General features: G+C 54.6%; 2 protein-coding genes, 1 non-coding gene and 1 pseudogene across 4 annotated transcripts in view; 2 read left to right on the top strand and 2 right to left on the bottom strand.

The window, feature by feature from the left end:
- Positions 1–15,806, bottom strand: part of SLC50A1 (solute carrier family 50 member 1) — a 54,729-nt gene extending 38,923 nt beyond the window's left edge. Inside the window, exon 1 of the mRNA XM_050755337.1 lies at positions 15,803–15,806. The gene's annotated coding sequence lies outside the window, so the exon portion shown is untranslated. The remainder of the gene's footprint in view (positions 1–15,802) is intronic.
- On the bottom strand, positions 13,806–22,553 carry EFNA3 (ephrin A3). 2 transcript variants are annotated; one of them, XM_050755331.1, is made up of 5 exons: positions 22,314–22,553; positions 15,951–16,264; positions 15,412–15,477; positions 15,149–15,226; positions 13,806–14,935 (listed from the first exon to the last, which is right to left on the bottom strand). In XM_050755331.1, the coding sequence occupies exons 1-5, from the start codon at positions 22,439–22,441 to the stop codon at positions 14,805–14,807; spliced, it is 717 nt and encodes a 238-aa protein (XP_050611288.1). In that variant the 5' UTR covers positions 22,442–22,553; the 3' UTR covers positions 13,806–14,804. The 2 variants fall into 2 exon arrangements, with proteins under 2 accessions (XP_050611288.1, XP_050611289.1); XM_050755332.1 differs by lacking the exon at positions 15,149–15,226 and having other exon boundaries at positions 22,314–22,507.
- A 1,839-nt stretch (positions 22,554–24,392) lies between these two features.
- On the top strand, positions 24,393–24,526 carry LOC126945122 (small nucleolar RNA SNORA70). The gene has a single exon (XR_007722304.1). It is a non-coding gene; the product is annotated as a small nucleolar RNA SNORA70 (small nucleolar RNA).
- A 7-nt stretch (positions 24,527–24,533) lies between these two features.
- Positions 24,534–24,933, top strand: LOC126952883 (60S ribosomal protein L10-like; annotated as a pseudogene).
- Positions 24,934–27,573: the final 2,640 nt, after the last annotated feature.

The following is a 27,573-nucleotide window of genomic DNA, read 5'->3' as shown; positions in this document are numbered from 1 at the left end:
GCCCAGCCTCTGTCATTTTTCATCAAAGCTGTTTGGTCCATTTGACTTTTTTTTTTTAAATTGGAGAGGGAGTTTCGCTCTTGTTCCCTGGGCTGAAGTGCAGTGGCACGGTCTCTGCTCACTGCAACCTCCGCCTCCTGGGTTCAAGTGATTCTCCTGCCTCAGCCTCCCGAGTAGCTGGGATTACAGGCATGTGCCATCATGCCTGGCTAATTTTTTTTTTTTTTTTTTTTTTGAGACGGAGTTTTGCTCTATCGCTCAGGTTGGGATGCAGTGGTGTGATCCTGGCTTACTGCAAGCTCCGCCTCCTGAGTTCACGCCATTCTCCTGCCTCAGCCTCCCAAGTAGCTGGGACTACAGGTTCCTGCCACCACGCCTGGCTAATTTTTTTGTATTTTTAGTAGAGACGGAGTTTCATCATGTCAGCCAGGATGATCTCTATCTCCTGACCTCATGACCCGCCCACCTCAGCCTCCCAAAGTGCTGGGATTACAGGTGTGAGCCACCATGCCCGGCCTAATTTTGTATTTTTAGTAGAGATGGGATTTCTCCATGTTGGTTAGGCTGGTCTTGAACTCCCAACCTCAGGTGATCTGCCTCTCTCAGCCTCCCAAAGTGCTGGGATTACAGGCATGATCCACCGTGCCTGGCCCCATTTGACCTTTTTTTTTAGAAACAGAGTTGGGCTCTGTCACGCAGGCTGGAGTGCAGTGACATGATCACAGCTCACTGCAACCTCAGCCTCCTGGGCTTGAGCCATCCTCCCACTCAGCCTCCTGAGTAGCTGGGACTACAGGCATGTACCACCACACCCAGCTAATTAAAAAGTTGTTTTGTAGGGGCAGGGTCTTGCTATGTTGCCTAGACTGGTCTGAAACTCTTGGCCTCAAGCAACCGTCCTGCCTCAGCCTTCCAAAGTGCTGGGATTACAGGTGTGAGCCACTGCACTTGACCCTATTTGACTTTTTAAACTATATCATGATGTAATGTGTTACTGTGACAAAATAAAATTAATTATATACAATTAAAAGGGATGATGTAGTCTGGGTGTGGTGGTTCATGACTGTAATCCCAGGACTTTGGGAGGCTGAGGCCGGAGGATGGCTTGAGCTCAGGAGATCGAGAATAGCCTGGGCAACATGGATAAACCTGGTCTTTATAAAAAATACAAGTTAGCTGGACATGGGGGCATGTGCCTGTGGTCGCAGCTACTCGGGAGGCTGAGGTGGGTGAATTGTTTGAGCCTGGGAGGTCGGGGCTACAGTGAGCCATCGTCATGCCATGGCCCTTCAGTTTGGGGGACAGAGCAAGACCCTGTCTTTAAAAAAAAAAAAAAAGGATGGTGTATACATGTATACATTACAATATAAAGCCCCTCCCCCGCCCTGTGATGTATAGGAGTGTTTATGCTAGTTTTGGGGTTTTTGTTGTTGTTGTTTTGAGACAGAGTCTCTCTCTATCACCCAGGCTGGAGTGCAGTGGCACGGTCTCTGCTCACTGCAACCTCCGCCTCCTGGGTTCAAGTGATTCTCCTGCCTCAGCCTCCCAAGTAGCTGGAATTAGAGGCATGCGCCACCACACCTGGCTAATTTTTGTATTTTTAGTAGAAACTGGGTTTCGCCATGTTGGCCAGGCTGGTCTCAAACTCCCAGCCTCAGATGATCCCCCCGGCGTGAGCCACCGCACCCAGCCACAACAAGGTCTTTTTTTTTTTTTTTTTTCTTTTTTTTGAGACGGAGTCTTGCTCTGTCACCAGGCTGGAGTGCAGTGGCACAATCTCAGTTCACTGCAATCTCTGTCTCCCGGGTTCAAGCAATTCCCCTGCCTCAGCCTCTCGAGTAGCTGGGAGTAGATGGTTGCATTTTACAGGGCAGAGTACTGGAGAGGAGAGCTGCACAGCCATCTGCAGGGTCTCCCTCAAATCTTCAGCTGCGTGCTAAGTGGTACATGCATACAAGGAAGGGACAGGATTAGGGAAAGAACACAGGAAAGACGCAGGAAGGCTGGCGTGGTGGCTCATGCCTGTGATCCCTTAGCCGGGCGTGGTAGTGTGAGCCTGTAGTCCCAGCTACTCAGGAGGCGGGAGAATTGCCTGAACCCGGGAGGCAGAGGTTGCAGTAAGCAGAGATCGCGTCACTGCACTCCAGCCTGGGCAAGAAGAGCAAAACTCCATCTCAAAAAAAAAAAAAAGCAAACAATCTGAAGTGCTCACGCAGTGCCAGGAACACTTTGTGTTCCCACAAACCAGAGTGGAAAGACCTCCTCACAGTTATCACTTTGTGCCAGTATTAATGTATTGCCTCTCAGCTCTAAATTGATTTTTCATTGCCTGCTCTGTGAAAATGTAGCTGGGCCCTTTAATTATTTTTCTTTTGCCAGCCCAGCATGATGTTAAGCTTTGTTAATGCAAAGCGCTAGAGAGACACTGTGGAAGGAATGAGATTTTCTTCCTGACTCTGGTGTGCTCCACAAGTTCATAGCACATGCAGCTTCTCAGATGCAGAGAGGGGAGCTGGGAAACAAGGACCATCTTCTCACCTGCCTTTTTTTTTTTTTTTTTTTTTTTTTTTTGAGACTGAGTCTTGCTCTATCGCCCAGGCTGGAGTGCAGTGGCACAATCTCAGCTCACTGCAACCTCTTCCTCCCAGGCAGCTGTGATTCCAGGCATGTGCCACTGTGCCCGGCTAATTTTTGTATTTTTAGTAGGGATGGGTTTCACTGTGTTGGCCAGGCCAGTCTCAAACTCCTGACCTCAAGTGATCTACCCACCTCAGCCTCCCAAAGTGCTGGGATTACAGGCATGAGCCACCGCGCTCGGTTCCACCTGCTTTAAACAACTAAAACAGCTGACAGTCTATATGAAACAGTGATTCCAGACATAGGACAATAGGCAGAATGGGGAGGGCTGTTCTTCAGTGTTCCACCTTAGCCCCAGGAATAGTGGTCGCTTCTTGTATCTGCTATACCTGTATTGTTGTTGTTGTTGTTGTTGAGATGGAGTCTCGCTCTGTCACCCAGGCTGGGATGCAATGACAGGATCTCGGCTCACTGCAACCTCTGCCCTCCCTGGTTCAAGCAACTCTCCTGCCTCAGCCTCCTGAGTAGCTGGGATTACAGGCACCCGCCATCATGCCCAGCTAATTTTTGTACTTTTGTAGAGACGGGGTTTCACCATGTTGCCCAGGCTGGTCTTTAACTCCTGACCTCAGGTGATCCACCTGCCTCAGCCTCCTGAAGTGCTGGGATTACAGGCATGAACCACTGTGCCTGGCCCCCTATTCCTGTATTCATTTAGAGTTCTGTTTATTTCTTACTAGCCAATCTCTTCTAACCTCAATCCCTTGTTAAGTTAATACCTTTTTACATTAGGCTGCGTGTGGTGGGTCACACCTGTGGTTCCAGCACTTTGGGAAGCTGAGGTGGGAGGGGAGGATTGCTTAAGTCCAGGAGTTCCAGACCAGCCTGGGCAACATTGGGAGACCCTCTGTCTCTACAAAAGAAATTTAAAAATTAGCCAGATGTGGTAGCACATGCCTGTGATCCCAGCTACTCAGGAAGCTAAGGTTGGAGAACCACTTCAGCCCAGGAGGTAGAAGCTATGGTGAGCCATGATTGCACCACTGCACACCAGCATGGGTAACAAAGCGAGACCCTGTCTCAAAAAAAAAAAAATTTTTTTTTACATTAAACTTTCCCTATTCAAATTGCTATGTGGTTTCTGCCTCTTGACTGGATACTGACTGATACATGGAACATCAAGTAGAGTCCTCAGATGATACTGCCTCAGTGGTGACAACAAATTAGCCTTAGACCAAAGGCTATTCTCCTCTTGCCAAATGGTACCTAAAAGCAAACCTTAAAAGGATCAATCTGTTTCCAAGTAACTTAACTAAGTCCCTGAACAAGGCTCAAATATATTCAAAGGAATACAAAAAAAATCTAGCACCAAACAACATAAAATATACAATGTCTGGCATCCAATCAATAATTACCAGACATGCAAAGACACAGGCAAATAATGACAGAAAGCTGATCCAGAAATGTCACAGAATTAGTGGAGCTATTTAGCTCCAATAGCTATTATTAAATAGCATCCATCTATTCAAGCAGATATGGAAAAACATGAACACGATGTGGAGAGGTGTGAAAGATACAAAATAAGACCTCAATTGAACTTCTAAAAATGAAATGTGTAATATCTGAGATGAAAAGTACACTGGATGGAATTAAAAGCAGATTAGACCCTGTAGAAAAAAGGTTTTTGAAGACTTAGCAATAGAAACTATCCAAGATGAAACACAGAGAGGAAAAAAAGACTTAAAAAACAAAAAAACCCTCCAAAACCAAAACCCAGAAAATCAGTGAGCTGTGGAATAACAAGTAGCCTGTTTGGAGACCAGAAAAGTGGGTCTAACAGATTCACAGGAGAGATGACAGAAAAAATATCTGAAGGAACAATAATTTTCAAATTTGATGGAAACCATAAATTCCTATGTTGAGGAAGCTCAATAAACCCTAAGCAGAAGAAATACGAAGACAACTACACCAAGGGTACATCCTAATCTGCCTTAATCACTGCTGAACACCAGTGATAAAGACAAAAATCTTAAGAGCTGCCAGAGAAAAAAACACATTATGTAAAAAGGAAAAATAGAAGTAGATTTCTCGCTGGAAACAATGCAACTCTGAAGACAGTGGAGCAATGTCTTTAAAATACGAAAAGATAAAAACTGTCAACCTAGAATTCAGTGGAGATATCTTTCAAACAGGAAGACGGAATAAAGATGCATTCAGACATACAAAAGCTGAAAGAATTCATCACCAGTAGACCTGCACTAGAAGAACGGCTTTAAAAAGTCCTTCAAGCAGAAGAAAAATGATACCAGATGGAAATCTCCATCTACACAAAGGAATTGAGAGAGCTGGAAATGGTAAATATGTGGGTAGATAGAAAAGATATTTTTCTGATTTCAAAATTCTCTTTAAAAGATAGTTGAGGGTTTAGAGCAAATCTAATAATGTATTGTGGGGCTTATAGCATATGTAGAAATAAATCCACGGTGACAACAGCACAAAGGCGGAGAGGTGGGGAATGGGAGGAAGGTGTTTGCGCTGAGTGGTGTGATATTACTTGATGGAGATAGACTATAAGTTAAAGAAGCATTGTGTAATCCTGAAAGAATCACAAAAAAATATTTAAGTGTAGCATCATGAACCAATAAAGGAGAGAAAATGAAGTTAAGATCACAGGGGGCGTGTTGGCCACCCCCTTAGCACACAAAACAGTTGGGTGGGGTTCCCCAGCCCAGCAGCGTCCCATAGAGCCTCTCTAGGTGTTTGGGATAGAATGAGTACCGTCAGAAAGACACTTCCTCTCCTGCCACCTTCTGGCAGTAAATCCAGCCTATTTTTAACTCGGGCCTCTGCTTAAGTGCTTTTGGCTAAAAGAGAATCACTGCTTCTAAGACTCCCAGGCAGCCACAGCCTCCCTGGCTTCTCTGCTCGCTCCAGCCCTAGAAGGCTCAGGGACTGCTCAAATGTCCCCGACTTCCCAGCCACTTGTCCCAGGAGAGGAGGCTCCCTCAACTCTGGGTGCTCACTATGGGCACCCACAGACAGGCAGCCCCTCAGCAGGGTGCAGGTGTGAGAGGGTCTCTAGGGGATGTCATCTCATGGATACTGCGGGGATGGTGCCACAGAGTGGTGCGAGGGCAGCCCGGAGCGAACAGACCACAGTCTTGCTCCAGGAGGGTGCGCGCGTGCACAAAGGCGCCCTGTGTGAAAAGGGCGTGCTTGTTGTGAGTGTGAATGTTTCTGTGACTGCTTATGCTGTGAAACATAAACACAGCAGCCTCCATCCTTTTGATCATGCTGCCCCCTCTGCTGGCCTATCTCCCCTCATAGTCCCTCCCAACCAACGCCCACACCCTAGCTGGCAAACCGCCAATCATCCCTCATGCCTCTCATCTCTCCCAAAGTCTTCCCTGACAACCCTGGCCAGAGGCCCAGCCAAATGGCCGCCAGACTCTGGGTTGTACACCCAGGGGTTAGCATGATGCCTGCTGTGTGCTTAGCCTGCAAGGAGGGAGGAAGACTCTTAAGGCCTCTTTTGGGGGCTGTTTTGGGAGGGCACTGAGAATATACCCTTTTCCCACTGTCAGACCAGGTCCTGCCAGGCCCTGAAGGGCACCCAAGTGACAAGCCTGGGGGCACAGAGGGATGTGGGGGTCACCCTCCATGCCCAGTGTGCTTAATGGCGCAGAGAGGCCAGGTCTGGGGTCTGTGCCCAGAGTGGGCAGTGCTGGTGTCCAGGCAGTCAGTTGTGGGCATGGCCCCATGTGGAGCTGGGCAGCCTCTGTTGATTTCTCCTCAGGGCTCTCCCTGGAGGCTCAGGGTCTGGCATCTGTGTGTGTGTGTGCACATGTACACGTGTGTGTGCAGGCATGTCTGTGGTGTGGGAAGAGGGCTTTGTCCTGTCTCAAGCTTAGTTCTTACTCTTCCCAGCCCCCTCCGCTCCCTGCCACCATTGTCTTCTCCTTCACGAGCGCAAGGCAGGAGTGCATAGGGGGTTCTCAAGGTTCCTGGGAAGAATGTGGTGGGCACTGCATGTGATGTTGGGTGTGGGCATGTATCTGTGGGTGCACATATGGATGTGATTGAGAAGCCCCTGCCTCTCCTTGTGTTTGTGTATGTGTCTGCGTATATCCTTGGGGTCCTAGAGGTTGTTTTTGTGTCTCCTGTGGCTGTTGAAATGACCTGTCGGTTTCCAGAGGGTGTGAATGTGGCTCTGATCTACCCCCTCCCACCTCTTTCCTCTTCTGATTTTCTCCACTCTAGGGTTTGCCCAGTTGGCTTGGCTGGGATTGTCATTGGGTCTGTGTTAGAGAATTGTATCATGTGTTGAATGCCAGCCCTCAAGAGTGTCACCCAATGTGATCCTGGATGCAAGCACGGCTCAGGGTACCTGGGAGCCCCTTGCCCTGTGTAGGGGCTGGTGTTTTCGTGACTGTGTTATAGACAGTGGGGAGTTAGTATGTGCCTAATGCCCATGAATGGCTTGAGTGCGACGGCCGCAAAACGGGTCGAATGTGCACACATGGATGTGTGTGTAAATGATGGATGAGTGTGTGTGCGTGTTCCCTCCTGTGGGTGCCTGGACTGGTCCCTAAGCCCTGTGGGGGGCCTCTCCCACTTCAGCTGTGTGAACAAAGCCCCTGCTTTCCTCCCTGCTTTGCCCCCCAGCCCCCTCTCCCTCAGCACTGAGTTTGATAGAGTGTGTGCGGTTGCAAGGTTATGAGATTATATGACTGGCATGCACTGAAGTGTGTGCCATTGAATGTGAAACTCTAGCATCCCCTGGCCAATGCCAGCCTCTCAGGGGCAGGCTGGTGGATCCCTGGTCAGTTGAACCTAGCTCTCCCAGGTTCCTAGGCTGGCCCATCCATCCTTTTATAGCCAGGCTTGGCGACAGCCCTGTAATTACCTGGGGCCAGATGTGTGGTGAAGGCCAAGAGTTTGGTGCTGACACTCTGGGCAGGGGTCATATCTGCCCCTCCCCCAGGCCACACCAGAGGAAACTGGAGGATGCCAGACTTCCTTGGGGTCAGATCACAGGCCAGATTACCGGGTTCAGCCTGAAGCTGCTCTGCTGCTCTTGGCCCAATGTGTCTCTGGCTGACCCAGCCCCAGCACATCTGGACTATCCCATCCGTGTAACACTTCCCCAGACTGTTGCCCACGGGCTGCAGACACTGAACCTGTGTTCCCATCACCCTGTTGTGCGACTCGTCCTGCTACAACCTCCCACCTGGGCCCCTCTTGCCAGTCCATGCCCCCAACCCAGCTCATGCCCCTTGTTCCCCTCGCATATCCTCCCACCCCCCTCATCCCAGTTCTTGTCTTCTGGTCCCAGCTGGTGTCCTTCATTCCAATCCATGGCCCCCCAGCCCCGTCACTACCACCTCCAGTCCACGCCTCTGTCCCCCTTCCACGTACCTCCAGCCCAGTCTGTATCCCTGGTTTGCCAGCTGGACAGAACGTGGAGGTTGAGGGAGAATGGTGAGATTTGGTGCCCAGTAGGTCTGGGCTGAACGGCTGTGGACTGAGCCCAAGTCCACTCCCAACCCCATGGCATCTACAACTAGGGAAGGAAAAGAAGAGAGTGGGGATACGAGAAATGGACAGAGAGTGGGCTGGCTCTTAGCCCACCCTGCCCCAGGCCTGAGAACAGAGGGTCCTACGGCGCGGCTGCTTGAGTCCCCTCAAGGACCAACACCAGCTCTCAGCCCTTCCACCGACCACAAACCTTTCCCAAGCTCCCCTCACAGCTCTGGCGGGTCCCAGCCCAGGTGCTGCGCCACCTGGTGGATATCGGCAGACTTGCAGGCCCCGAGTGGCAAACCCACGTGGCAGCGAGGCTTAGACCCCAGCCAGGATTGTAAATAGCTCCTTCCCTCCTACCCACAGCGCTGCTGGAGTGACCTCTCACCCGGAAGGGAGGGGCAGGGCAGCTCTGAACTTTACTCTCCAAGCCAAAATATCTGTTCAGTTGTTTGATGTTGCTGTTGTTTTTCACCCTGGGGAGGATGGGAAGAGGAGGGATGTGTGCGATCTCTACCTGTGTTGGGGGCATTAACCTGTGACAGCCTCTGGGAATGCCAGCGTGTCAGATGGGAGCCCTCTTTGTGCCCGTGCTGGAGGCGGCCAGTATGAGACAAAACAAGGGTGAAGAAGACCCTGCCCAGGGTGAGGCTGCTGCCCTTGTGGAAGGGGCTCTGCCAGTCTGGAGCCCGCACAGTTCACTGACTTGAAGTTCCCTTGCCTGGGGGCTGTGCTTTGGGGTGGGACAGCAGGATGAGCAGAATGTCCAGGCCCTGGGGCACCATCTGGCGGCTACCAGTCAATTGTAAGGGTTCCCAGGTGCTGGAGTTGGGCAGTAGAAAGCGGGGATCTCTTCCTGGCTTCCCCTTCACCAGCTGTGGCCCTGTTGCCATCTGCTCCACTCCCCCATGTCTTGCTCAGTCCCATATCTGAAGCTGTTCTGTTCTGCCCATTCTATTCTCTCCTCTCCCATCCATAAGTAGGCATTGGGTCTGCACTTCAGGTCTCTTTCCTTCTCTCCCTTCCGTCTCTGCCCTCAGGCCATACCACTGTGCCTGGTTGACATCTCACCACTGCCTTGGCCAGGATGCCCTGGGCTCTGCAGACCTTGGTGTCACAAAGTAGGGCCCTGGGCAGGGCACGGTGGCTCACGTCTGTAATCCCAGCACTTTGGGAGGCCGAGGCGGGCGGATCACGAGGTCAGGAGATCGAGACCATCCTGGTTAACACGGTGAAACCCAGTCTCTACCAAAAATACAAAAAATTAGCCGGGTGTAGTGGCGGGCACCTGCAGTCCCAGCTACTCTGGAGGCTGAGGCAGGAGAATGGCATGAACTTGGGAGGCGGAGCTTGCAGTGAGCTGAGATTGCGCCACTGCACTTTAGCCTGGGTGACAAGCGAGACTCTGTCTCAAAAAAAAAAAAAAAAAAACAAACAAAGTAGGGCCCCGTACCAGACAGGCTCAGGGTCATTGGTGTCTGGCCATGTAATTGCAGACCTCTCTCCCCAGTTTCCCTTTCATGCTCTGGGATTGAAAGCCTCGCTGGAGGGGAAAATCCTCAGCAGGGTTCCGCAGCTTTTAAAACTGATTTCATTTATTTATTATTTATTTAGTTAGTTATTTTTGAGAGATGGAGTCTTGTTCTGTCGCCCAGGCTGGAGTGCAGTGGCTCGATCTCGACCAACTGCAACCTCCACCTCCCAGGTTCAAGCGATTCTCCTGCCTCAGCCTCCTGAGTAATTGGGATTATAGACATGCACCACACGCCTGGCTAAATTTTTGTATATTTAGTAGAGACTGGGTTTTGCCATGTTGGCCAGGCTAGTCTCAAACTCCTGACCTCAAATGATCTGCCTACCTTGGCCTCCCAAGTGCTGGGATTACAAGTGTGAGCCACAGGCCGGGCATGGTGGCTCAAGCCTGTAATCCCAGCACTTTGGGAGGCTGAGACAGGCGGATCACGAGGTCAGGAGATCAAGACCATCCTGGCTAACACGGTGAAACCCTGTCTCTACTAAAAAATACAAAAAACTAGCCGGGCGAGGTGGCGGGCGCCTGTGGTCCCAGCTACTCGGGAGGCTGAGGCAGGAGAATGGCATGAACCCGGGAGGCGGAGCTTGCAGTGAGCCGAGATCCGGCCACTGCACTCCAGCCTGGGCGACAGAGCGAGACTCCGTCTCAAAAACAAAAACAAAAACAAGTGTGAGCCACAGTGCCTGGCCAATTTACTTATTTATTTATTTAAAAGACAGGGTCAGCCAGGAGCAGTGGCTCTAGCGTGTAATCCTAGCACTTTGGGAGGCCAAGGCGGGCGGATCACCTGAGGTTGGGAGTTCAAGACCAGCCTGACCAACATGGAGAAACCCTGTCTCTACTAAAAATACAAAATTAGCTGGGTGTGGTGACTCATGCCTGTAATCCCAGCTACTCGGGAGGCTGAGGCAGGAGAATCACTTGAACCCGGGAGGTGGAGGTTGCAGTGAGCTGAGATGATACCATTGCACTCCAGCCTGGCCAACAAGAGTGAAACTCCACCTCAAAAAAAAAAAAAAAAAAAAAAAAGGCCGGGCGCGGTGGCTCAAGCCTGTAATCCCAGCACTTTGGGAGGCCGAGACGGGCGGATCACGAGGTCAGGAGATCGAGACCATCCTGGCTAACCCGGTGAAACCCCGTCTCTACTAAAAAAATACAAAAAACTAGCCGGGCGAGGTGGCGGGCGCCTGTAGTCCCAGCTACTCGGGAGGCTGAGGCAGGAGAATGGCGTAAACCCGGGAGGCGGAGCTTGCAGTGAGCTGAGATCCGGCCACTGCACTCCAGCCTGGGCTACAGAGCGAGACTCCGTCTCAAAAAAAAAAAAAAAAAAAAAAAAAAAAAAAAAGTCAGTTCTTGCTCTTGCTCTGTCGCCCAGGCTGGAGTGCAGTGGTTTGATCATAGCACATTGCAGCCTGGACCTCCTGGGCTCAAGCAATTCTCCCGTCTCAGCCTCCAGAGTAGCTAGAACTACAGGTGTATACCATCACGCCTAGCTTTTTTTTTTTTTGGTAGAAACAGGGTCTCACTATGTTGCCCTGGCTGGTCTTGAACTCCTGGGCTCAAGCGATCCTCTCGCCTCAGTCTTCCCAGTAGCTGGGACTATAGGTTTGTCACCACACCTGGATTTTTAAAATTTTTTGTAGAGATGGAGTCTTCCTATGTTGCCCAGGCTGGTCTCGAACTCCTGGGCTCAAGTGATCCTCCTACCTTAGCCTCCCAAAGTGCTGGGATTAGAGGCCTGAGCCACTGTGCTTGGCCATTCGTTTTGTTTTTGTTTTTGTTTTTTTAAAGATAGGGTCGACTGGGCACAGTGGCTTACACCTGTAATCCCAGCACTTTGGGAGGCTGAGGTAGGCAGATCACCTGAGGTCAGGAGTTCAAGAACAGCCTGGCCAACATGGCGAAACCCCGTCTCTACTGAAAATACAAAAATTAGCCAGGCTTGGTGGCATGCACCTGTAATCCCAGCTACTCGGGAGGCTGAGGCAGGAGAATCACTTGAACTCAGGAAGTGGAGGTTGTAGTGAGCCAAGATGGCGCCACTGCACTCCAGCCTGGGCGGCAGAGTGAGACTCCGTCTCAAAAAAATAAAAATAAAAATAAAAATAAAAGATGGGGTCTTGCTCTATTACCTGGGCTAGCATTAAACTCCTGAGGTCAAGTGGTCCTCCCAACCTCAGCCTCCTATTAGACCCACTTTGAATGCCAGTCCTATAATTAGCCAGGCTGTGTGACCCTAGTCTTAGATCCTCATCTGTGTTATTGGAATAGTGAGGCTTACAAAGGCACATCACTCGGCACATAGGAGGTGCTCAGTAAATGGAAGTTGGCTTATTCTAGTTACTGCCCAAAGCGCTTGGCCCTTTCAGTCTTACCATTCCTGAAGTTTTGAATCCACAGGGCCCTCCCTGAGCCCAGCTGGCCAGCCCCTATCCTGCCTGGTCTGGGGATTGAAGCAAGCCTGCAGCCCGGGCCCACTGCTATGGGCTCCCTCATGAGACAAGTCCTCAGTCTGCATGCTTCAAGGCCCTCGAGATTCTCCCCAACAGGACCCAGCCCCAGCTCTGTGTATCTCTTCCTCCCTGAAGCCTCTTCCCTTTGTCCCTAGGCAAATGTGTGCTTTTTCTTGGCATTCCCACAGCCCCCAGGCATTTACCCACGAAAGAGCTGGTTGTCAGTTTTGTATGTGTGTGTTACCGATTTCTGCTCATACATCAACACATACTAAAGTATGAGTTTATTCTGGGGTAGAGGCTATATCTTGTGTCTCCAATACCCAGGATAGAGCCTGGCACTTGGCAGGTGCTCGATAAATGTGGATTAAATGCATGGACGATTAGATGGATAGGCCCACCTTTCCTGTCTATCAGTACGCAGGGAGTCTCAGACTGGTCTAGTGGCTGCCCCCAGTTCTTTCCCCACCTGCTCTCCCACCCCACACTCCTCCCTGTTCCGCTACAGGGAAACCCACCCACTCTCCAGAGTCCAGCTGAGATTCCATTTTCCATGTTTCATGGGGAGAGAGGAGGAGAAAACACAGTCCCTGCCACCAAGGGCTCACTCTCACAAAGCAGCTGGCAAGAGCTGCAGGGGCACACAGGATCCGGCCTGCCCACACAGTGCCAATTAGAGAGCCTGGGTGGGATGGAGTCCCATGAGTGCACAGCTTGGAAATAAGGTGTCTCCTCCCTGGGCCAGAAACTGGCTCAGCAAGTGAAGTTGCAGGTACATTTCAGCCCCTGTCTGCACTCCCTTATGCTGCACTGGCCTGTAAACCCTGACCTCGCCCTGGGGCCCCCGGGAAGTGGCTATTCTCCTGTCTTTTGCCTTCTTTCCCCTCTGCCCTCCTGAGCGATGCAGGGTGGTGTAGTTATGAGCAGCTCCAGCCCCAGCAAACTCACAGCCCCTTGGGCATAATGTTTGAAATGAGTAAAATTACAAAGGGTTATAAAGGAAGCTGATTATATTGAACGTTATCAAAACATCTACATTTATTGATATGGTAATATATATGCTTTCTATTAACACATTAAAAATGAGGAAGGTCTAACAACTCTGATCATTTCAAAGTACTGATGAGTGTAAATGGTATTTTGAGACATCTTCAACAACTATAATGCAGCCTGAAAGCATCTGCGATTTCTGGTTACAAAGTCACAGGTACTATTAATACTACTATGGCTTCCTGCCCAAGCACACAAGAGAATGTTAAATTTTAGTTAGAGGCGAGTGAAAATAAAGATAGATTTTTTTTTGTCTAGGTTCTCAAATCCCCTGAAATCCATAGACCCAGTCAAGAACCTCAACTACAGAATGGAAGTGGAAGAAAAGGTGGAAACCATAATTGATGGAGCCTTTAACTCCTTACGTCATTTAATCCCTACACCAACCCTGACAGAGTGATACCACAACCAGTTTTTCTGGTGGGATACCTGAGAATCAGAGAGGTTGAGTGATTTGCCCAAAGTCAACCAGGCCCTGCCGGGAGGCCCCTGTTACTCTTTCCATGCAGCGTTGCCTTTGTAAAGAAGATGAGCCCCAGAACAAGGTCTGAACACCTTGTTGTGACTCTTTGGCCCCAGAATTCCCTTTCCTACCCAGGCCCTGTGACCTGTGGGGTTTAACCAGTGTAACAGAAGGGTGATGGCCCCTTGAAATCACACACACTCAGTTATTTTTATCTCCAGTTTATTTTTTTTAGACTAAGAGCAGAGTATGAAAGTCACAGCCAAAGCACTTGAAAAAGGCCCAGGAGGATGGGTGGGACCACATAGGGTGAGCAGGGCAAGGTCCTGGGAGATGGTTCCCGGCTCAGGGCTGGAAGGGAGGGGGCGCTGTTGTTTTACGGTCTCCAAAAGTGTCTGTGCGTTGCATAGGTCCTGTCTTCACAGAAGACAAAAGAGGGGCCAGGGGGTCCCCCAGGTGTGGGGGGCCTAGCCTGGTGGGGAAGGGGTCTGAAGCTGGAAGGGGAAGTCAAGAAAGGTCAGGGGGTTAAGGAGGGAAGGGACTCTGTCTGTCTGTACATTATATATAGAGATATAGAGTCTGTACATGCCTGCCTGACACCCCAATGCCCACCCCTTGCCATCCTTGTCCACTGCCCGCCCCCCCAGGGGTGACTACTTGTAAACTTGGTTTCAATCCAAACCACAATCCTGGAAGTGGGAGTGGGGGAGGAGGACGTGCTTATTGCTGTAAACAGGGGAAGGAGGCAGCAGGCAGTGCTGCCCCTTGCCCATCTAGTCCCCTCCCCATGTTCTGCCCCTGGAGGAGAGCAATGGGGGTGCCTCCCATGCTTCGATTTTCTCTCTCTGGGGGCATATGTCTCTCTGGGGGGACAAAGGGAGAGGGCACCAGGAGTCAGGGAAAGGTACCAGGGGCCACGGAGTCCTGAGCACTGCCCTTTTTGGCCTCCAAGTTTGGTACCAAACATTACCAGAGCCACAAGGCCACCTGGGACCCATGGCTGTCCCTGTGCTTGGTCCACTACAGTGCCCTACCTGGGGGTAAGGGGTAGAGGGGGCGGGCACAGATGTATGGTGCAGGCCCCACTTCTAGCCACTGGAGGAGGGGTCTAGGCCCCATTACTAGGCTTCCCTTGGAGAGGCCAACGGCTCCCTGGTCCTTCCAAGCCCCGCCCCATCTCTCCCCGCCAGGGGAGGGGGCAGAGCTAGGAGGCCAAGAACGTCATGAGGAAGAAGGCGATGCCCACGGCCAGGGGCAGGTGTTCCCGTTTGGGGCTGGTCCCGCTGATGCTCTTCTCAAGCTTGGGCACCTGAGGGTTCTCTCCCTCAAAGTCTTCTGTGGACAGAGGAATAGACAGACTGGTGAGGGCTGGGTTGCGCGCCAGGGCAGGGGCACGCGGCAGCGGCAGCAGCAGTGGAGCCAGGGACGTGATCACCCACGGGGTAGGAAGGATCAGTGCCCCCGGGAAAGGCATGCGAGGTGAGCAGGCACCGGGGTGGGGGGCTGCGGTTCCAGCAGTGGCCACCAGAGGGCGCTGCGCAGACTCACCCAGCACGTTGATCTTCACATTGGGGCCCATGGTGAACTGGGGGAGAGTGGGGACCGGCTTCTCCCCGGAGTGCGATGCTGCGGGGTGGGGTGCGGGTGGGGAGAGAGGAGGGGAGAGTCAGGGCCAGGATTCCCTCCCCTTGCTACGGCTGGGGAGCAAGCCCCCCTCACCTGTGCCCTCCACCCCCACCCCCAGGAAGCCAGGGGAGCCCCAAAGCAGAGAGCTGAGGATGGGGGCGCGGCTCGGAGCCGAGTCTACTCACTGGAGGCGCAGCAGACGAACACCTTCATCCTCAGACACTTCCAATGCAGGTTGTGAGTGGGCGTGGCTGGGGAGGAGACAGGGCACGAGTCACTTTCGCCCAATTCGTGCCCTGTGCCCTCCCTCGACGGCTCTATTTCTCACCCCCTTCAAACTCCCCGTCGGGCGGTCTCCTTCAGGAGCTCCCCTACCCTTTGGACACAGGTCACTGTACCTCTGCCGTCGGCCCCAGAAGCCCCTTTGATCCCATTCCTTAAGAAACTGGGATCCCTGATGTTCCAACCCCGGAATGTCCCTCACAGAAACAGCGATTCTCCGCAGCCCAAACTTGGGACTGTCACCAAACTCCTCTCTTGGCCCCACGACCTCGTCTAAGCTGAACCCCTGAGGCGCCCCGTGCCCACGCCTTCTCCCGGGTCTCTCAGCCGCGAGACCTGGAGCCCGCCGAGCCGGCCCCGCCCCGGAGCCTCGGGGCTCCACCCCCCGGCTGTCACTCAGACTCTCGCGTTCAGACCTGCCCGCCCGGCCGCCGTCACTCACAGATGTAGTAGTACTCGTGGCCGGCGTGGAACTCGTAACCTAGCGAGAAGGCGCTGTAGCGCTGGAACTTCTCCGAGAACTTGATGGGGCTGTGCGGGGCGTGCGGCCGGTTGCACTCCCAGCGCTTGAAGCCCTGGCTGGCGTTGCAGGTGCGGTAGCCGTTGCGGCTCACCATGTACAGCACGTACTGCTCTGCCCCGCCTCCGGGCCCCGGACCCGCCCCGGGGCCCACCCCCGAGCTGTTATAGTGCGGGCAGTAAATATCCAGATAGTCGTTCACATTCACCTGCACGGTGTAGCCCTCTCGCCGCAGGCTGTGGGGAAGAGGAAGCGGCTCAGAGAGAAGAAACCCCAGAGCAAAGCCGCTTTCCATCTGACCGCTCCGCAGCCCCTCCCCAGGGTCCAGGTAGCCTCCTGACTTTTCCTCCGAGCTTCCTCGCGGCTCAGCCCTGTCTCTGCCCCCGGGGCCCTAGTGCCGCCGCTCCCCTAACTCTCCTTCCGTGCCCTCCTTCTTGGTCTGTCCTTCTCCTGTTGGCCACCAGAGGGTAGCAAAGGCGCAGGGAAGCCCGGCCTGCCTCCAAAGAAAAGGAGGCGAGGGAGAGGGGCGGAGGGAAGAAGGGAGCGTACGCTTTGGTTGCCACAGAAACGGCGCAGGCCCCAGCGACTCCCAGACCCAGGCCCGGATTTCCTCCGTCCATCCCCCATAATTCAGCAGCCGGGAGGAGGGATGGGAGGGATGGAAGCCAAGGGTGAACGTGGGAGGGATCCCTTCCGAGGGACACACACACCCTCAATCGCTTCTCCCACCATGCTTCCCTGCGGCTGCCAGTCCACCCCCGGGGCCAGTCCAACAGGACCTGCCCTTACAGACGCACGTATGGTGGCTTCATGCATATACATGCATAAGTTCTATGGCACACACACAAATATGTCCACCGCCCACTCATAGGAGGCAGACACACAGAAAAGCTGGGCTGTATGTGTGCTGGCCCGCATGCCAGTATTGGTTGACCCCACCAATCTGGGGGTCTCTCCCTGCCCTCCCCATACTACAGTATCACTGACTTCTGTACCTTGACAGAGTCCCGTGACAGAGACCCCACCCTGAGGCCAAGGACAATTAGGCTCCCAGGAACTTTAAACACATGAGGGCGCTAAGGGACTCAGCACCAAGACTCCACGTGGCATCATGCCAACCAGCCCAAACTTCTGTCTCATTGTGCAATGTGCACCTCCTTCCTCAACCTGGCACAAAGGCCCCCCTTAATGATGCTGGGCAGAGCAGTGGGCACAGGGCCTAGACAAGATGGCTGTGCCTCTTATTTCCCTGATCCCTCTTTGGGACACAGAAGCAGATGCTGGGTCCCTTGTAATCCCCACCTGCCTTGCTAGTCACCATCAAAGTGTTGGTCTTAACATCCTCGATGGCGGTACTGAGCGGTGTGGGGATGGAGAAACCTCTGAATGGAGAGGGGGCAGGGGTTTTCCCTAATTTCTTTAGGGTAAGAATACACATATCTTGGCAGTGCCAGGAGAGTGGTGGACACAGGAAGGCATGGGGTCCTTGGCAAAATGTCAAATCACGGGGTCCCTAGTCCCTGTGAGCTCCCTGAGGGGAGAGACTGGCTCCCCGTGTCACCAGGCACCACCCAGTTCCCCAAACAGTAATTAGATGCATTAAAGAAATGAGCGTGGAGGCTTCTGCATGCGGTGGGGCCTTGAAGGTCCCTCCTCGCTGACCCCACTTCCTTGGCTTTGCCTGTGCTGTCCCCTCCACCAGCAACCCATTCCAAGCCTGGCAGTGAGGCAGGCAGACAGCTGATGTTTAGGTACCCCAGTAAGAATTGGCACAGCCTCCTTGGGTCATCAGGAATGCCATCAGCCCCACTCCGTTCCCATGGGAGTAATGGGTCACTCAGGCCCCTCCCTTGCCCTGGCACTCAGGTGGGCAGGAGTCTCGGCCTGGGGCACTGGGAGCAGGAAAACGGGTTAGACCAGGCCTGGCTCCAAGCTGCCATCCTAGGCTTGCCTGTCCATTGCCAACCCCATAGTCTGTTCCTCCCCTCAGGCCTTGGGGAGGGGGCCGCCAGCGGTGAGGGTGCCAGGTCTGGAGCAGCTGCACAGCCACACTGGGATCTCTGTCTCTGAGCCTCACCCATGTTTCCAGTCCCACTCTGAAGCAGCCCCTCCCTGCTGTACCGCCCAGTTCCCCCTACAACACACCCCATTCCAGCAGGGAGGAAGCCAACACCCAAGGTATTCCTACAGGTAATTCCATTTCCTCAACAGGGCAGGACTAGTCTTTTAAAAAAGATTGCAGGGCGACCACAGGTGAAGGGAAGCTATCTGTTAAGTACTCCTGCGCTGTGTGGCAGGAACAGCCCCTGAAATGCCCCCCCCAAGGCTGGGTATGTGAGAGAAAGACCTGCCGGTGGGGTGGCTGGGCCCAGTTGGTACACAGAGGGCACGAGGACAAACGGGGTGGGAGCCAAGGAATTCCCAGTCACAACTCTTTGGAGACCCAACGTGTCTGCATGGCTTGGGCACTTTAATTGAATCTGTCATCCTCCCTCCCTCTCCCTGGTAGTGCGGAGAGAGAAGTGCCGCTGGGCCCCTGCGAAGCTCCGCAGCTAACCCCGCCTCCAGGGCCGCATCTCCTGCGGAAGGGTGGGGGTGGCCTGGGACCTGGGGACCGGGCTGTGCTCTGCCCCTTCGTACTGTTCTCTCTTCTTATTCCACTTCATCCCCTATAGCCTCTCGCCTCTCTTGCAGAAAGGCGAATGCCGACACACCCCATTTGGAGGGGGTACCCCGTTATTTCGGTCTCTCCCGGCTCTCACCGCTTCTGAGGCGCATCCCGACACCTCTCTGTCTCTTTCAGTGCCCTGCCGGGACGCGCCTGGCCTCACTTAACCTGGAGTGTCCGCGGAGGGGGCATGGGGGCGGAGCGGGGAAGGAGCAAACTTCTCCCCTAGCCCGGAGCAATTAGGGCAGTAAACAGGGTGTCTAACAAGACCAGAGAGTAGGGAAGGGATCCCAGGGGGCCCTGAACTTGTCAAATTCTCGCCATCCCCCACCCGCGGCCCCGGCCTTAGATGCCGGGCTGCAGAGTTAAAGGGATGGAGGAAGAACGTAGACCCGGGTTCCTCTTCCCTCTAGCGCGCGTCCCCGAGACTGCGCGCCGCCCGCTCCAGCAGGCGAGGCCGGACCACGTGTGCGCGGCGTGGGGTCCGCGCGCCCGGGCTTTGAGGGTGGTGGCGGTGGTGGCTGGAACGCTCCGGGGGCGGCGGTTGCACGCTGACACCCCTGCGCCCCTCAGGCGCCCTGGGCTTCGGCGCCCCGCCCGTCCCAGTCTGGTCAGCCCGGGTCTGGGCGCAAGGCTTCCCTGGGCCGCGTGGGGTAGGGGAGAATCAGCGCGCCCGACACCTCCGCCCCTCCTCCCTGCGACAGCGGCGGCGGCGGCGGCGAAGGTTTATTGATCTGCAGCGGCGGAGAGGAGCGAGAGACCCGCCGAAAGCGAGACACAGAGACGGAGTGAGGCGGAGACACACACCGAGAGGGGAGGTTAGCAGAGGCCGGATTCACTAAAAGGGGAAAGGAAGGGAGACACGGCGCGAGAGAGAAGCCAGAAACCGAGAGAGGCAGGGAAGAGAACGAGAACCGAGAGTCTTGGAGAACAGGAGAGACAGGCAGGCCAGAGAGGCCCACAGACAGCGGAGACGGAGACAGAGACGCAAAGGAGAGAAGCAGAGACAGGGAAGGGTGCAGGGCTGAGACTCAGAGACTGGGAGAAAACACAGAGAAAGACCATCAGGGACGTAGTAGAGCCTCAATAAATATTTGTTGAATGAATGTATGAATGAAACAGAGATCAGCAACAGAAGCGTTTCAGAGATAAGTAGAGAGACAGCTATATAGAAAGATGTTCCTGAGGCTCCTTGAGACAGGGGCGAATACCAACATCCTTGCTCAGCTCTGCAAAGAAATGAAACACAGGCCAGGGGGCATATATTTGGCCATCGGCCGTGCCAACCCGCCTCACCAAGTTCGATTCCGGGCTTAGGGGACTTCTCGACCTCACACTCTAATGCATCCCTCCAGTACAGTCCCCCCACCCCTAGTTTCTGGGCCAGATTGGAAACAGGTCTCTCCTATTCCACGGGACTAAACAGAAGTACTGAGTGGGGGGCAGAGGGCTAGGTCGTGGCCGGTGTGCAGGGCACTGTCCCCAGGTCTGTCAAAGGAGGCCGATGCACGTGTCCCACCAGCACCCTCCCACGTGACCCCAAGGAGGCGGGGTCGCAAGACCCTCCCCACGTGACCCCAAGGGGCAGAGACCCTCCGCACGTGACGGGAGGTGGGAGCCAGGAGCCCAGCTCACGTGACTAGGGGGAGGGGGCGCGGGAGCCCGTGGCTCGGTCGGCCCCGCCTCCAGCTACCCGGCCCTCACCACTCTCGGCTCCGGAGCACGTCGCTCTCACGATTTATGGGGCCGCGGCTGCCGCAGTGAGGGAGCCGGGGAGCCCGGGCGCAGCGGCAACAAAGGCCTGGGAAGCGAGGCGGGGGCGGCGGCAGCCTCCTGGCCCGGTGTGCGCCCCCTCCTACCTCTGCCGGCTCAGGCCCGCACGGAGTAGAGAGGACAGAAGGGAGGCTCCCGGAACCCGGGCTCCCCCACCCGCTCCCTGAGCTTTCACCTGCGCCCAGGTGTATGCGGGGGAGGGGAACCTGATCAACACCTCCCCCCACCAAACCTATTCCCGCATCCTCCCCTGCTCTGGCTTCCCCTAAGAACGCTGAGGTGCTCCAAGGGTGGCGGGGAACCCGGGGCCCCTCACCTGCGAGCTCTTCACTCCCCGCCAGACTATAGCGGGGTGGGGGGCGGACGTGTGAGTCTGGGGGAGGGGGCTGAGCTAGATAGAGCTGGAAAGTCAGCCCCCAGCGCCCCCCGGAGTTCTTGGAGTCCCGCTCCGGGGGGGAGGGGCCACGTCCCCACCCCCGAGGTTTCCATGGGAAGCGAGAGGGGGGCGTCGTTGGCTCATCCCCACCCCCAGTCTGACACTCCGGGCGCGAGGAGGGAGAGAGGGGGAGGCGCGGAGCCCCAAACGGAGGCGCGGAGCCCCAAACAACAAAGAGCGGAGCGGCGAGCGGCAGCCCCTCCTCCGAAAGGTTGGGGGGTCGCGGCCGCCTGGCCCTCCCAGTCCCCTCCCCTGGGGTCTGGCCATTTGCTCCCTGGTCGGTCCCTGGGGTGGAGAGCCAGAGGCAGTGCTGCCGCCACCGCCCGGGCAGGTGTGACAGTGACCCCCGCGTCCCCAGGGATCCCCCCCTACCAACACAGACACACACTAAGGTGGCCAGGGTGATACACACGGCAGCTTGGCGGGGAGGAGAAGACAAGGGCAGCAAGGACTGAGCAGAATGAGGACCCGGCCCCGCAGCCAGCACCCGGCCGCCGCGCCACACACCCCGGGAAACCACACGGCCGCCCTGACACCCGCCCAGACCGCGGCGGCGCCAACAGCCACCCCAGCCCAGACGCAGCCTGCCGCGCGGACAGCGACCGCAGCCCCTTCTCCGACCCGCCGCCCGCTCCCACCCCCAGACGATCGCCGACGCAGACACACAAATCACACACTCAGACACACACGCACACTGACAGCCGCGCACGCCCGCTCACACTTGGAGCCATTCGCCGTCCCCAGCCCGGGCGTGTGTGTGCGTGTGTAACACACCGACATCTCTCTGCCTCCTTCCCTCTCGCCGGTACCCCACGTTCCCATCCTAACCAAGCAGCATTCCTAGGGCCCCCCAACTCGGCGACCCAGCCCTAGCTCACCCCAGCCGGGCTTATCCACACAACCAAGACAACCCATTTGCCTTCCTTCTAGGGAGGTGCTCGGTCGGACTCCCTGCCTCAGCTCTGGACCCCACTTTTAAAAGCAGGAGTCCTAGACAGAACCCCTGGAAGCCCTCATGGCCAAAAACAGGTCATCCCTGGGCCCCAAAATGCAGCGGCCTATCCCCAGCACACCGCTACCCCCAAACCCCAGCCCAACTGGGGGAACTACGGGACAGGGCCATGCTATTCCAGCTGCGGGTGCGGGGAGAAGCCAAGATGGGGTGGGGGACCCCTCCAGCAGCCTCCTCCGCACGGCCCGAGCGCTCCTTACTATAGCCCAACAGCCTCTTCAGACACCCCCGAGTTTCCTAGACGCCCACAGAGTGCGTCCCCTTCTCTGTCCCCTCCCAGTCCCCAGCTCTGGTCTCCCAGGACTCCCACCCCGGGATCCCCCAGGACTTCTCGGGCCCATCGGCTCCCCATCTCACTGACACCGGACGCGCGGACTCCCAGGGTCCCCGACTCACTGCTGGTTGGAGCTGTTCCAGTACACCGCATGCCGGTTTCCCAGCGCCCCTCCGGGCCCTTGGGCCAGCAGCGGCAGCAGCGGCACAGGCACGAGCAGCAGCAGCAGCAGCAGCGGAGCCGCCGCCATCCCCGGAGCCGCCGCCGCCGCCGCCCCCCGACTGAGCCCCGCGCTCCCGGCTTCTGCGCTTCCCAGCTCCCCGCTGCCGCCACCGCCGGCCCCCAGCCTTAGGCCACGCCCCCAGCCCTTCCCTCCGCCCTCCTGGGCGCGCCCCCGAAGCCCCGCCCCTGGCGCGCCCCCGACAGGTCCCATCCCGCTCCGGCCGGGAGCGCGCGACGTGTGGGAGCTGGGGACGGTGCTACCCCCTCCGGAAAGACCAGAGCATGCCTCGCCTCTCCCTCTTGGGTTCAGTTTGCTACAACTGGTCCTGGGCCTTTTGCTCCCCAGGCTGAATTTCCCAGAAGGATTTGGGAACCCAGGATAAGGATCTGGACCTCAGGGAAGCCCATTCATCTCTGGGAATGGGGGGAAGAAGCAGACTTGAGAAGAAGCTGGGGATCCAGGACCTCTTAGTAAGTAGGGCTGGACTCCCTTCCCTTCTGAACACTGTGGCCCTCTGCTGCGTCCATGCCCCCTTTTCCCGTGTGCATGAGGACTCAGGTGGGCACAGAAGGGTGGTGGAGAAGTCCTCAGCTGGCACCAAGGCCCTGACAGCTGGTGACCTGAAGCCCCCAGCTGAGAATGAGGCTTGTTTTCTTGCAGGCAGAGTAAAAGAGCTCAGCCCCCCAGAATATCAATACTAGGTGCTGTAAGAGCCTTCAGCGGTCCAGAACCCAAGGCGCAGGAGGGGGTCAAGGAGAGAGTCAGCTGGGGCAAAGCAGGGTTCCCTGGACACCTACAGAGGATTCCTTATTGGCACTTAGGCAGGGCCCCTCCTGGGGCAGCCAGGGGTGTCCCCAGGCATTCTCACTCCTACTCTCAGAGACGCTGATCCTGAGTCAGAGGGCAGAGCACCTTGTGTTCCAGCTCTCACCACACTCATTGTCCTCACAGTGACACCCAAGCACACACATCACACACACACATTCAGGAAAAAAGACACAGTCACCCAAAGGCAGAGCCTCTTCAGACACAGACGCCTGACACCGACATGTGGACACACAGGCACACCTTCCAGACACATATAGGAAAGGGCATAGCCAGACTGCTAGAGATCTGGAGAAACCCAGGCACAGAGACACCTGAGCACACACCTATATCCATCCACACACAACACACACACAAATCCATATGCATCCCGACACACACAGTTCCTTGCTCTCCTCTCTTCCTAGGAAGTAGAAGTTCAGGAAAAGGGTTCAGAAACCAGACCTAGGGCTATCCGCCCCTTATCTCTTCTCTTTTGGAGAGGCCCAGACCAGGTGGAACCAGGCCTAACTGGGTTCTCAGAACGCAAGCCAACCCACCTGTGTCCAGGGAGACAGGCATGCTGCTACTTTGCTTCTATCCTTCAGGAAAGGGAACATGCAGGCAACGCCCCCCGCCGCCCCGCCCCGCATCTGCTTATCTGTGGCAGGATAGGGTCTTGACCACAAGTCAGCCTTACGTGCTAGGCTGGGGGTAGGGGCTGTGCTGTGCTATCCAGAATAGGCTGTGTGTCTGACTGCTGCCAGGTGAGAGTAGGCTCTGTCTTCTCTGGGCTCCTCTCCACCCCAGGAGATCTCTTCATCCTTCTCAGGAGCCAGCAAACAAATTAGGCCCCTTGGGATGGGAGTGGGGAACTTTGCAAACAGCTCTCCCTCCCTCCAGGCTCCTCATCCCCAGAGAGATTTTTTTCACCCAAATGATGCTAACCTGCTTACTCCAGGTGCCACAAATCCCAGCCCCCTCCACTCAAATCATATTCCCTGCTCCACAAGGTCAGCTTCTCTCTGTAGGGGCCCACAGTTGGCAGAGACACTGCCCTTATTGCTAGTGAACAGGAACTTGCTTGTTTGGTCTAGGACTTTAAATTCCATTTTAGAAAAGTTATATCCCTGTTTATCGAATCTAGGTTCTGCTTAAGAATTTGGGCCTTTTCCTGCAGCCAATTAAGCCCACTGAGTTCCTTTCCTCATGGGGGCCCAGTGTGCAATGGCTGTAAACAGCAGCTTCCCTGGTAGTGATGCAGCCTGTTTGTTGTATGGGTTGCTCTAAGGGACCTTGGAGACAGTCCTTTCAGATGGATGTTCATGTTTCTGACCTTGCACTACCCCAGTGTAGGCTCCAAACAGGCATGCGAGATGCCATTGGAAAGCCCCAGGGCACTGTGACCAGGGTTCACATTGGCCAAGTTATGTCCATCCGCACCAAGCTGCAGAACAAGGAGCATGTGATTGAGGCCCTGTGCAGGGCCAAGTTCAAGCTCCCCAGCCGCCAGAAGATCCACATCTCAAAGAAGTGGGGCTTCACCAAGTTCAATGCCAATGAATTTGAAGACATGGTGGCTGAGAAGCGGCTCATCCCAGATGGGTCAAGTACGTTCCCAATCGTGGCGCTCTGGACAAGTGGCAGGCCCTGCACTCATGAGGGCTTCCACTGTGCTGCCCCCTCTTAATATTCACCAATAAATTCTACTTCCTGTCCACCTAAAAAAAAAAAAAAGAATTTGGGCCTTTTTCTTTAGGGTCTGGGTACTCTTTAGAATCTGCACCCCCACACCCACCCTCCAATAATAACTGAGCCCTTCTCTTAGAATCTGGAGCCCTCTCTACAGGATTTAAGCAGCTCTCTCTATGGGGTTGAAGCCTCTGGTTTTGAAGTTGAGATACTCTCTAGAGGGCCTAGCTAGGCCTGTGTCCGTGGGATCTAGTGCTTTGTCTACCTGGGCCTCTATCCATAGGGCTGCTAGCTGATTTGGGCCTTTGTGTGAATTAGAAAAAGGACCCTTCTTTGCAGGCTCAGTCCCTAGGGTGCATCTCTTGGCAAGTGGTGCCTTTGTGCAAAAACAAAGGTGCTGCCTCCTTCAGTGAGAGGTGGCTCTATGTGGCTCCCTGTCTTAGTGAGGGAGCTTGGGCTGATGTCCCCTTCCCCTTGGGTGGCTCTTTTGTGCTATGCATAAACTATACCACCCTATATGGCAATTATGTCTACAGGATATGTGCTTCTATCTATAATGCCTATGTCTGTCTATAGGCCTCTATTCATAAGGTCTGGGCTTCTCTAGGGACTGAGTCCCTGTGTATAAGATCTGAGCCACTGTCCACATGCCCCGGGCCTAATCTAAAGGCCCAGGCCTCTCTCTGTGGCATGTGTCATGGAAGGACCCAGGCCTCTATTGATGGGGTCTAGACGTTTGCATGTAACTGTAACTCAAATTGTTCCTGACTGTGATCCACCACAGTAGGATTATATTTTGCATTGCAGTTCAGTAACACACACACACACACACACACTCTGTCATACACACACACACTCTCATACACACACACTCATAGACACACACATATTCAACTGAAATAATAAGTTTCATGAAACAATACTTACCCTTACTACAGAGGATGCACTATGATATTTTCCTCTGTTCTAGTTTTTTGTTTGTTTGTTTGTTTGTTTGGTTTTTTTTTTGAGACGGAGTCTCGCTCTGTCGCCCAGGCTGGAGTGCAGTGGCTGGATCTCAGCTCACTGCAAGCTCCGCCTCCCGGGTTCACACCATTCTCCTGCCTCAGCCTCCCAAGTAGCTGGGACTACAGGCACCCGCCACCGCGCCCGGCTAGTTTTTTCGTATTTTTTTAGTAGAGACGGGGTTTCACCGTGTTAGCCAGGATGGTCTCAATCTCCTGACCTTGTGATCTGCCCATCTCGGCCTCCCAAAGTGCTGGGATTACAGGCTTGAGCCACCGCGCCCGGCTGTTCTAGTTTTAAAATTAAAAACAGTAAAATAAAAAGCTGGTTGAGGCCCATAAAATTGATTTCTTGACTTTACCATCCCCAGTGGATCACAACCTATAGTGTGAAAAACTGGTGTCTAAGGCCTGGACCCTGAACTACCTCTCTGTTGGATGAGGGCCTCTGTGGAGATTGGAGCTCCCTCCATGGGGCTGGTCCTGTCTTCAGGGCTTCAGGCCTCCTCCTACTTACCTGCAGGCTGTGACCCTTGGGCTTGCTAGCACACTGCTGGCTGCCATGATCTCTCCCAGGGCACTGAGCTCAGCTCCTGGGAGGACTCTGACATGATGCCTCACTCTCCTCCATCCCTCAGGGGCCAAGGAAGCAGGGAGCTGAGCAGGTGTGGGACAGAGGGAGCTCTCAGGCTGTGTGGCCCAAGGCAGCTTCTGGGACGGTAGGTGGCAACCACAGAACTGAGCCGTGTTCAATAAATCATGGAGGCTAGGGCCTGGGGAAGGGGGAGGTCAGGAGGGAAGCGGGGGCCATGGATAAATAATTCATTAAACAAATAAACAAGGATCGTGTGAGAGGGACGATCAGGCACACGTGTGAGCAAGAGAGGCAGCTGCCAGCTCCAGGCATGAAATATTCACAGGTTCTGCACGTTGCACAGGGCCCATGTGTGTGACCCCAGCCCAGGCAGGCTGTTGCTGCAGTCCTAACTGGGAAACCTGGGTGCCAGCAAGTGTGTGTGTCGGCACGGCTCTGAGGATGCTCTAACATCCATGAGTTGACATGGGACTGCATACATGCCTGACAGCAGGGAACATGGGCACTGGTATGTGGTCCAGTTCACAGAAAATTAGGATGCAGGGCTTGGTGGGTGGCATTGGGGTATAATCACCTCTGATTCTGGTCATGCCCTGAGCCCTCTAATGAGTCCAGCAAGCCATGAAGCCTGGAGTGGGGAGGCAGCTCTGCGGTGTTACACTAGAGTTGTGTGTGTGTCCTCTGAATGCTATTTCGAGAGAAGCTGAGAGGGAGGCAGTATTGGCTGAGCAATGAACAGCCTGGGCTTGGATTCGAATTCCAGTTCTACCACTTGCTAACTATGCTAGTCACTTAACTTCTCTGAGACAGCTTCCTCATCTGTAAAATGGGGATAATAATGCCCCACCTCAGGGAGCTGGTTGTTATGAGGATTAAGATCTATAATGCCTGGGAAGCACTTAGCACAGTGTTTAGGATCCCAGAGGCACTGGATTAATGGAGGGTTTCTTATAATTAAGAGGTTATCTACTGAGGCCTGCCCACCTAGACCAGCCCAGACTCTTTTCCATTTGTTCTCCCTCATTTCCAAGCTTTCTAATAGCTATCATAGTGAGAGATGTGAC

The sequence above is a fragment of the Macaca thibetana genome, chromosome 1 (assembly GCF_024542745.1).
Source record: "Macaca thibetana thibetana isolate TM-01 chromosome 1, ASM2454274v1, whole genome shotgun sequence".
In the NCBI taxonomy this organism is placed as follows: Eukaryota; Metazoa; Chordata; class Mammalia; order Primates; family Cercopithecidae; genus Macaca; species Macaca thibetana.
This window is presented reverse-complemented; position numbering and strand designations above follow the sequence as displayed.

What these genes read in the sequence shown, in the direction of transcription:
- EFNA3 (XM_050755331.1), bottom strand. Translation starts at nt 22,441, where the DNA reads ATGGCGGCGGCTCCGCTGCTGCTGCTGCTGCTGCTCGTGCCTGTGCCG. An exon ending in GTTCGTCTGCTGCGCCTCCA is followed by an intron (nt 15,227 to 15,411) that starts GTGAGTAGACTC and finishes CCCACCCCGCAG; the next exon opens with CATCGCACTCCGGGGAGAAG. An exon ending in TGTGAAGATCAACGTGCTGG is followed by an intron (nt 14,936 to 15,148) that starts GTGAGTCTGCGC and finishes CTCTGTCCACAG; the next exon opens with AAGACTTTGAGGGAGAGAAC.